Source organism: Eumetopias jubatus, unplaced genomic scaffold, assembly GCF_037043125.1.
Source record: "Eumetopias jubatus isolate StellerSeaLion01/CBP00866 unplaced genomic scaffold, mEumJub1_p1.0 scaffold_5, whole genome shotgun sequence".
Taxonomy (NCBI): Eukaryota; Metazoa; Chordata; class Mammalia; order Carnivora; family Otariidae; genus Eumetopias; species Eumetopias jubatus.
Window position 1 is genome coordinate 7015319 of NW_028274811.1, and position 11009 is coordinate 7026327.

Below are 11009 nucleotides of genomic sequence, written 5' to 3' on the forward strand. Positions count from 1 at the left end.
ATAGAGTGCTGTAAAGCTTCAGCTCTAAGGGAAATAGGATCTAGCTTCTATTAACAAGCAGACAAAAACACCCTTAGCTAAAACTTTCCACAGGGTGAATATGGTGAAAACATCCCCAGTGTACGTAAGGAGAACCTCTGCAGGGGACTGACATGAGGGAAAGAAGAGACAAAAATACCAAGCTGAGTGCACACTTTGAAACACTTCCTGGGACACCAGGCTTAACATAGTATAGGACACCTTCTTAATATAGCCATTACTCTCAGGAGCAGAAATATAATGTCCTTTCTAACACACACACACACACACACACACACACACACACACACACACACACACAATGACCTAGACAAAAGACAAGATGGAGGAATTCATCCCAACAGAAAGAACAGGAACAAGTCACAGCCAGGAATTTAATCAAAACAGATATAATTAAGTGCCTGAACCAGCATTTAAAATAACAATCATAAGATTACTAGCTGGACTTGCAAAAAGAATGCAAGACCTTAAAGAATCCCTTACTGCAGAGATAAAAGAACTAAAAACTAGTCAGGCCAAATTTAAAAAAATGCTCTAAGTGATATGCAATACTGACAGAATGCAATGACAATGAGGGATTAATGAAGCAGAGGAATAAATCAGTTATATGGAAGATATAATTATGGGAAATAATGAAGCTGAAAAGAGGGAAAGAAAAGTATTAGATCATGAACATAGACTTAGAGAACTGAAAGACTCCTTAAAACATGAAAACATTCATATCATAGGAGTCCCAGAAAGATAAGACAGATAAAAAGGGACAGGTTTATTTGAGGAAATTATAGCTGAGAACTTCCCTAATCTGGGGAAGGAAACAGACATGCCAATCCAGGAGGCAAACATAACTCCCATAAAAATCAATAAAAGCAGGACAACATCAAGACAAATCATAAAATTTGCAAAATTCTGACATAAGGAAAGAATCCTGAAAGAAACAAGGGAAAAGAAATCCCTAACCTACAAGGGAAATAAAATAAGGTTAGTAGAGATGTTTTTACAGAAACTTGACAGGCATGTCAAAGTAGTGGCATGATATATTGGACACACTAATTGGGAAAAACATGCCACCAAAAAAAATCATCAAGGTTGTCATTCACAATAGAAGTAGAGATAAAAAGTTTCCAAGACAAACTAAAGCTGAATAAAAATTTCTGGCCATTAACACAGCCCTGCATGAAATATTAAAAGGGACTCTTTGAGTGGGAAAAGACCAAAAACAACAAAGACTAGAAAGAAACAGAACACATCACCGGAAACACTAACTTGACGGGTAACACAATAGCAGGTAAATTCATATCTATCAATAATCACTCTGAATATAAATGCACTAAATGCTCCAAAGATATAAGGCATGAGATGGGATTAAAACAAAAACAAAAACAAACAAACAAACAAAAAAACAAGATCCATATATATGCTGCCTATAAGAAACTTATTTTAGACCTAAAGACACCTGCAGTTTGAAAGGTAGGGGATGGAGAACCATCTATCATTCAAATGGACATCAAAAATAAGCCTGAGAAGCCATACTTATATGAGACAAATTAGATTTTATACCAAAGACTGTAACAAGAGAGGAAGATGAGACTTTATATATCAATAAGGGGTCTATATATTCATTATATTAATATAGAGGTCTATATATTAATTGAGGGATCTATCTATCAAGAAGATCTGACAATTGTAAATGACTATGTCCCCACCTTGGGAATACCCAAACATATAAATCAATTAATAACAAATATGAAGAAACTCACTGATAATAGTACAATAATAGTAGGGGATTTTAACACCCATTTACATCAATGGACAGATCATCAAACAGAAAATCAATAAGGAAACAAGGGCTTTGAATGATACACTCGACCTGATGGAATTAAGAGATATATCCAACATTTAATCCAAAAGGAGCAGAATATACATTCTTTTTGAGTGTACATGGAACATGCTCCTGAATAGATTAAATACTAGGTCACAAATCAGCCCTCAATTAGTACAAAGAGACAGAGATCATACCATGAATATTTTCAGACCACAATGTTACAAAACTTGAAGTCAATAATAAGAAAAAAAATGGAAAGACAACAAATACATAGTGGTTAAAGAATATCCTGCTATGGGTCAGGATATTAATGGGTCAGCCAGGAAATTAAGAAGAAATAAAAAAATACACTTAAGGAAATGGAAATGAAAACACAACTGTTCAAAACCTTTGTAATGCAGCAAAGGCACTCTTAAGAAAGAAGTATACTGCAGTACAGGCCTACTGCAAGAAGGAAGAAAAGTCTCTACATAATCTACCATTACACCTGAAGGAGCAAGAAAAGAAACATCAAATATAGCTTAAAGGCAGCAGAACAGGGAAATAATGAAGAATAGAGCAAAAATAAATGATATAGAAACAACAACAACAAAGATTACAACAGATCAATGAAAGTAAGAGCAGAATCCTTGAAAAAAATTCATAAAATTGACAATCACCTACCCAAAGTTATCACAAAGAAAAGAGAAAAGACCCAAACAAATAAAATCATGCCTGAAAGAAGAGAGATCACATCCAACACCACAGAAATACAAACAATCATAAGAGAGTATTATGAAAAATTATATGCCAACAAAGTGGGCAATCTGGAAGAAATGACAGATACAAACAACCAAAACTGAGACGGGAAGAAATAGAAAATTTGAACAGACTCCTAACCAGCAAAGATTTTGAGATGGTAATCAAAAATTTCCCAAGACCAACAACAACACAGCAACAACAGGAACAAAAGCAAACACCCCAACAAACAAAAGTCCAGGGCCAGATGGCTTCCCAGGGAAATTCTACAAAATATTCAAAGAACACTTAAAACTTACTCTTTCTAACAGCTCCAAGAATAGAAATGGAAAGAAATTTCCAACATCATTCTATGAGACTAGCATTACCTTTATTTCAAAAGCAGACAGATACCCTACTAAGAAGGAGAATTATAGGCTAATATCCCTGAAGAATATGGATGCAAAAATTCTCAAAACAAAACTAACAAATCAATTACAACAGTACATTAAAAAAAATATTGACCATGATCAAGCAAGATTTATTCCTAGGCTCCAGGGGTGATTCATATTTGAAAATCAATGAACATGATATAACACATTACTAAAAGAGAGGATAAGAACCATATTATCCTATCAAGAGATGCAGAAAAAAGCATTTGAAAAATACAGTATCCATTCTTGACAAAAAATGGCCAATGAAGTAGGTATAGAGGGATCATACCTCAAAATCATAAAGGCCATATATGAAAGATCCACAGCTGATATTATCCCAATGGGGAAAACCTGAAGGTTTTTCCCCTATGGTCAGAAACAAGAAAGGAGTGTCCACTATCATCATTACAATTTAACATAGTCCTGGAAATCTTAGAGTCAGCAATCAGAAAACAAAAAGAAAGAAAAGGCACCCAAATCCACAAAGAATAAGTCAAACTTCCACTACTTGCAGATGACGTAATAATCTAGGTAGACAACCTGAAAGATTCCACCAATAATTTGTTAGAACTAATACATGAATTCACCCATGTTGCAAGATATAAAATCAATGTACAGAAATCTGTTGCATATCTTTACACCATTAATGACACAGCAGAAAAAGAAATAAAGGGATGATCCCATTTGCATTTGCACCCAAAACAATAAGATAGTTAGGGATAAACCTAAATAAAGAGGTAAAATATCTGTACTCAAAAAACTATAGAATACTTATGAAGGAAACTGAATAGGATACAAAGAAATGGAAAAACATTCCATACACATAGATCAGAAGAACACACATTGTTAAAATGTCTATACTACCCAAAGAAATCTACACATTTAATGCAATCCCTATCAAAATACCACCAGCATTTTCCACAGAGCTAGAAACAATTCTATATTTTTTATGGAACAGAAAAGACCCCAAATAGGCAAAGCAATGTTGAAAAAGAAAAGCAAAGCCAGAAGGATTGCAAGTCCGGATCAAGCTATATTAGAAAGATATAGTCAAGACAATATGGTACTGGCACAGAAATGGACACATTGATCAATGGAAGAGAAAACTCAAAAATGGACCCTCAACTATATGGTTAACTTACCTTCGACAGAGCAAAGAAAACTTATCCAATGGAAAGAAGACAGTCAATTCAACATACGGTGCCAGGAAAACAGGACAACAAAATGCAAAAAAAACAAAAATGGGCCACTTTCTTACACCATCCATAAATATAAATTCAAAATGGATGAAAGACTTAAATGTAAGACAAGAAACTACCAAGATCATGGGGGACAATACAGGCAGTAACCTCTTTGACATCAGCCATAACAACTGCTTACTAGATATTTCTGCTCAAGCAAGGGAAACAAGCAAAAAATAAACTATTGGGACTTCAACAAGATAAAAAGCTTTGGCACAGTGATGGAAACATTCAACAAAACTAAAAGGCAGCTTACAGAAAGGGAGAAGTTATTTGCAAATGAAACATCTGATAAAGGGTTAATATCCAAAATCTACCAAAAAGAATTTACCAAAGTCAACACCCACCCCAGAAAAAAAATCTAGTCAAGAAAGAGGCAGAAGACATGATCAGACATTTTTCCATGAGGTTATATAGAGATCAGATGGACACATGAAAAGTTACTCATCATCACTCATCTTCATGGAAATGCAAATCAAAACTACAATGAGTTATCACCTCACAACTATCAGAAGGGCTGAAATTAACAATACAGGAAACAACAGATATTGGTGAGTATGTGAAGAAAGGGAAAACTCTTACACTGTTGGTGGGCATGCAAGCTGATGCAGCCACATAGGAAAACAGTATGAAGGTTCTGCAAAAAGTTAAAAGTGGAACTACCCTACAACCCAGGAATTGCACTGTTCAGTATTTATCTAAAATATTCAAAAATACTGATTCAAAGAGATACATGAACCCCAATGTTTATAACAATATTATCAACAATATTCAAATTACAGAATAACTCGTGTCCATCAACTGACGAATGGATAAAGAAGAGGTGGAATACTACTCAGACATAAAATGAATGAAATCTTGCCATTTGGAAGGATGTGGATTGACCTAGAGAGAATTATGCAAAGGAAAGTATGTCAGTCAGATAAAGACAAATACCATATGATTTCAATTATAAGGGTAATTTAAGAAACAAAATAGAAAGGAAAAAAAGCAAAAACAGAGGCAAACTAGGAAATATACTGTATACAGAACAACCTGAAGGTAACTGGATGGGAAGTTGTGGGCAGATGGGTTACATAGGTGGTACAGATTGACCAGTGCACATGTGATGAGCACTGGATGTTCTATGTAAGTTTTGAATCATTAGGTACTACACCTGAGAGTAGTATTTCACTGTATGTTATCTAACTTGAATTTAAATAAAACCTTGATAAAAATAAACAATTTTTAAAATACAATAAAATTATTATACATGAAAATATGTGAAATATACAGTAGTTGTGTCTGTTTTCCAAAGGAAAATGGTAACACAGATATAATGCATACATAACTTTTCTCTGGGAAATCTTCCACAATCAGTTTTCTACAAGCTTGAAATTTGGGGCAAATCAATGTAATCTTAGTCATGATTTAAGGCAGCACACTGACTCATACACTTTCTCAGGGCTTCCTTCAGTTCACTGTTTCTAAGACTGTAGATAATGGGATTCAACACTGGGGTGAAGATAGTGTAGAACACTGATACTATTTTATCATGATTAGCTGACCTATAAGATTTGGGTCTCATGTAGATAAAAATAGCAGCTCCATATAAGAGTCCCACCACACAGAGATGTGAGGAGCAAGTGGCAAAAGCCTTCTTGCGGGCCTCTCTAGAACGCATCTCGAGAACTCCAGCAAGGATGAGACTATAGGAAATCAGGATGAGAGAAAGTGGGACCAGGAGCATTAATACACAGCAGATGTACATCACATACTCAAAAACAATTGTGTCAGCACAAGCTAAACGCACCAGAATAGGGGCCTCACAGAAGAAATGATTGATCTCATGTGCATCGCAAAATGGGAAGCTCAGGGTAACAGCAGCCTGCATGAGCCCATCAGCTGCCCCCAGGAACCAAGACCCCACAGTCGTTCTCAGGCATATTTGCCAACTCATGAGAATGGGGTATCTCAGTGGGTGGCAAACAGCCACATAGCGGTCATAGGACATGGCTGCTAAGAGGAAGCATTCACCCCCTCCCAAAGTGAGGAAGATAAAGATCTGCAACCCACAGCCAGCAGGGGAGATGGACTTATGACCAGTCAAGTAGTCAGCTGCCATTTTGGGCACAACGGTGGAGACTAGCATCGTGTCCATGAGGCAGAGTTGATTCAATAAGAAGTACATAGGTGTGTGGAGCCGGGCATCCTGGTGAATCAGGAGGATCACGAGGGCATTCCCCACTAGCGAGCTGAAGGCTATTGTCAGAACCATCACAAAGAGAAATAGGTGGGCTCCTGTGTAGTTAAAGAGTCCTAGGAGAATGAAATCTGAGGTGGTGTTCCAAATATTCATGATTTTAAACAAGAGTGACACTGCAAATGAAGAAATAGATGACAGTTTTCATCATTTCCAATGCTCTATTTCAATTACACTTTCATGAAAATAATTTGTGAGAAAATGGTGAAATGTATTCCAAATCCTTCATTTGAATTTGCAAAGTTTTGTAACTTGGGCATAAAATTATTTTCAACTTTTTTCTTTAAATTTTCATTATAAGTACTTCTCAGTTTTAGTTTGATTAATTGACATAATGAATAAAATTTCTTGATAAATTGAAGTAAATTGCCAGCTGGTCTTGTGCTACCTGATACCAAAGTAATGGAGAAGTAAAATATTCAGTTTGTCATTTACATTTGTGTTTGCTTTTATCATGGATAATCAACATTCTTAGCAGCTGAATTAAATCAATGTATTCAGCAATATAAAATGAATGTACTTATTAATGAGGGTTATACATTTCTCATACATCATAATGGTTTGAAACCGACCAGAATTGGATAATTTTCCTGATATTGATTAATCTGGTAAGGCATTTTTACTTTCCAAAGAAGAGAATTTATATTTTAGGTGTAGGGACTAGAAGGAATTAGTCTGTAGATAGAAGCATAACTTAATTTGGAATTGTTAGTGTATTCAGTTTGACTTTACCAAATTATAAACTGAATAAAAAGATTACTTTCTTAGACTATGTTCCCCAATGCAAGACTATGATATTAAATGTGACATTTCATTAACTATATAAAGGGATTTTGTATAATGATACTGTTTCTCCTGAAAATCACAGAGACATGATCTTTTGGGGGGAAATGAGAACATAAAACTTATTAGTCCCAATACAGAGATAAATTCATTTCTTCCTCAGTCCCAAGTGAATCTAAAGCTATAAAGGCATTTTCATCCCTCTTCTGCTAGTACGGAAACTGTTCTAGCTTGTTGAATGAATAGGGTCATACTTGAAGAGATGAAGGTGCTAATTCAAAATCAAGGATACATTCTAATTCAATGAAATGGCATGGCAAGAATCAACCTCTTCTGTGGTCATTCTATTTGCCCACAATTTACATATGCCTTCAATACTGGAATGCCAATCAAGACAGAGAAGACAGTGCAAAAAGCTCACTCAATCCCTAACTCCATCCCTTGAGCATCATCATTGTACTGGCAGTATTCTACTTCAGGGATTTAGTTGGTTCTTTCAAATTTAAATATTATAGAAACACCATTCCTCCTCACTACATTCCCCAAAACTTTGTTATCTGCACACCCTCCTATCTGTAAGACTTGTACTCTGCCCACCTAGTAACTGTATGAACTCTGTAATTATGGATCTCTCTATTGCTTTCCTGAAGGATATCAAAACCCTCCTAACTCATTTCCCTGACTTGAAGAATTCTTATTTCCATTATTCTAAACTCTCATTCTTGAAAAATGATAAAACCTGTTACAAGTCAATCTGTAATTTGATAACTGCAAAGTGTTGAGTAAGTTTCTTAAAATAACTTTTGCTATCATATTACCTGTTTTTAAATGACTGTCATTACAATGGCATTATGTATGTTCACATTATTCTGCACCATGATCAATATATATCTCCAGGACCCTTCACAATCTATAACAAAAACTCTGTACCCGTTAGAAAATGATTTTCTGTTTCTCTGTCCCTGGGAACTGGCAACCACCATTCTGCTATTCTGCTCTATAAATTTGACTACTATAGGATCTTTAGATTAGTGGGATTACAGAGAAATTATTTTTTTTGTGATTGGTTTCTTTCACTTAAATTCATGTTGTCAACATTCATTCATACTGTAATATGTGTCAGAATATCCTTCTGTTCTAGGTTGAATAGTATCCCTTTGTATCTATATATATTTCCTTTATTAACTCAATCCATCGATGGACATTTAGGCTGCTATCATTCACTACAATTGTATATTTAAAGATAATTTTAAGGGGATTATTGATTTTTTAAATTTTTATATTGTGAATACATATAGCTTAATATTATAGCAATTTGAGCTAGTTTTTTCCCCCTTTACAACATTCAAGAGAGATTCATTTAGAGACTCATTATAAAAGTTAAATTTAGGGCGCCTGGGTGGCTCAGTTGGTTAAGCAACTGCCTTCAGCTCAGGTCATGATCCTGGAGTCCTGGGATCGAGTCCCGCATCGGGCTTCCCGCTCAGAGGGGAGTCTACTTCTCCCTCTGACCCTCTTCCCTCTCGTGCTCTCTATCTCTCATTCTCTCTCTCTCAAATAAATAAATAAAATCTTTAAAAAAATAAAAGTTAAATTTATTATTACATTTAGCAAATACTTTTTCTTATACTTTTTCTTGTGAAGTTTATAATTTTGGGTTTCTTTTTAATTTGGAATTAGTAGTGTTTAACTTTTGAATAGAGATAGGTTAGATATCTACACATTCTTTTAAGGTTAAATATATATATATATAAATTCATCATCATGGATCTAATTGTCTACTCAACATGTTGTTTATAGAATTTACTAGTAAAATCAACTGAAGGTGTCAGTTAAATAAAATCAGTGGTAGGAAATTATATTTTTTCCAAGTAATAAAAATGTTAAACTATTTGTTGTATTAAATTTCTTAACTATTATTTCAATATTATACTAGAGAAACAATTTTTACACATTAAAATGTTAGTAAAGGTACACAAAAGGATACTTCAGGTTAGTTCTAACTAATTAACTGTGCATACAAAAGGGTTAGGAATCCAAATGAGGAATTAACTCATCTTGCAAATAAAATATCTAAAATGTCATTATGTGGAAGAGAGAAAGTTAAACACTAACTAGCATAGGAATATCAAAGTGTAGTATTCTGAAAAAAATATTATTTGTCTATGGTTTAAAACAGCTATCATTTCTTCTATTTCCAGTCTTTTACTTAGAATGGTGCTGAAATTTGATGTCTTTACTTTTAGTTATAAAATAATCTATTTTCAGTGACAATAGAGTATAAATACTCCTCTTTTATCATCAGTGTAATCACAGAAAATTTAGAGCACACTGATAATATTCCTGATATATTTTTCTGATCTTTTTTGACCAAACTTAATGTAAAAGCTGTATTTTCCCCCTCAGAATACTGGGATGATCAATCTGTTCTGTTAAAAATATTATAACAGCTAAATCATTTATATGACTGAATTGATAATTTACTGCAAGGGTTTTACCTGATGATTGCATCAGCCAGCATAAGTTTTACTTTTTCACATTGTGGGATAGACAAATAATTGTATTTGTAAAACTATGTAAAGTAATGTAAATTTGGATTTTGTGGAGTTCAGACTGATAAACAAATTACTAAATATTAAAGATGACTATGACCTACTCACATAGATAAAAATGATGCCTTCCCCAAGCTGAAACTGTATACCCTCTGAGCAGGGTCATCCTAATGCATCTCTTTGGAAGGAGGAAGGATCTTATAATCTGGCAGCATCAAACTCATTTATTTCAGTGTCTAAGAGTGGCTCTGAAGGGGTGTGGCCTATTGACATCTTTTGCTAAAAACACTATCTTATTAGAATAGCACACCTGCATAAGAAGTCTGAATATTTGGATGACAAAAAAATGTTTAATTTTCAAAGATTTTAAAGATTCCCAGATTCCTACACTCTTTCAGAAAGTACTGATTTCATTAAAATTAAAATAAGAGAGGGGTACCTGGGTGGTGCAGTCAGTTAAGCCTTGGACTCTTGGTTTTGGCTCAGGTCATAGGATCAGTACCCACCTTGAGCTCTGCATTCAGTGCAAGGTCTGCTAGAGATTCTCTCTCCCTTTCCCTTTGTCCATCCCTTGATCACTCACTCTCTCAATCTGAAATGAATAAGTAAATCTTTAAAGAAAAAAATAAATAAGAGATAATCATCTTCAAGCAAAAGTAAAATGTAAATAATTTCCATGAAAAGGAATGATTTAAAAATACATAAAGGAGTGAATTAAAGTGAATTAAATTGCACTACTTGTTAAAATGTTGATGGAGGAGATTACAGAGTAGAATATTGGAAGACTAACATTTGTCAAAGACTGTAATTAAAATAAAGAAGCCCATGATAAGATTTAGCTATTTTTTCCTAATTAAACATAATTTGATTGCTGTATTATATGTTTGTTAGCTTGTATCTTTATAATTTCACTTTATTTTACGTTTCCAGGTAAGGTATAAAATCTATGATAGTAGCACCAAGACACCAGAATGCATTTATTGTGTCAAGCACTTTGCAGTTTGATTCCATATGGATTGTTTTCAAATAATTTGTTATTGTTTGTACTATATATTTTAGGTTTCCAAGCAAACCTTGGTACTTGGTTACATTTTTACCCTGCTATTTGCCTTGGCTTGCCTAAGAATATATATATATATATATGTATATATGAATAGGTGATGGGGATTAAGAAGTGGA

The 11009-nt window shown here is 34.2% G+C and overlaps 1 protein-coding gene across 1 annotated transcript; it reads right to left on the reverse strand.

The window, feature by feature from the left end:
• Window positions 1-5652: 5652 nt before the first annotated feature.
• Window positions 5653-6591, reverse strand: LOC114200265 (olfactory receptor 2T33-like). Its single transcript, XM_028092322.2, has one exon. It carries the CDS (start codon window positions 6589-6591, stop codon window positions 5653-5655), a length of 939 nt encoding a protein of 312 aa, XP_027948123.1.
• Between the last annotated feature and the right edge of the window lie 4418 nt (window positions 6592-11009).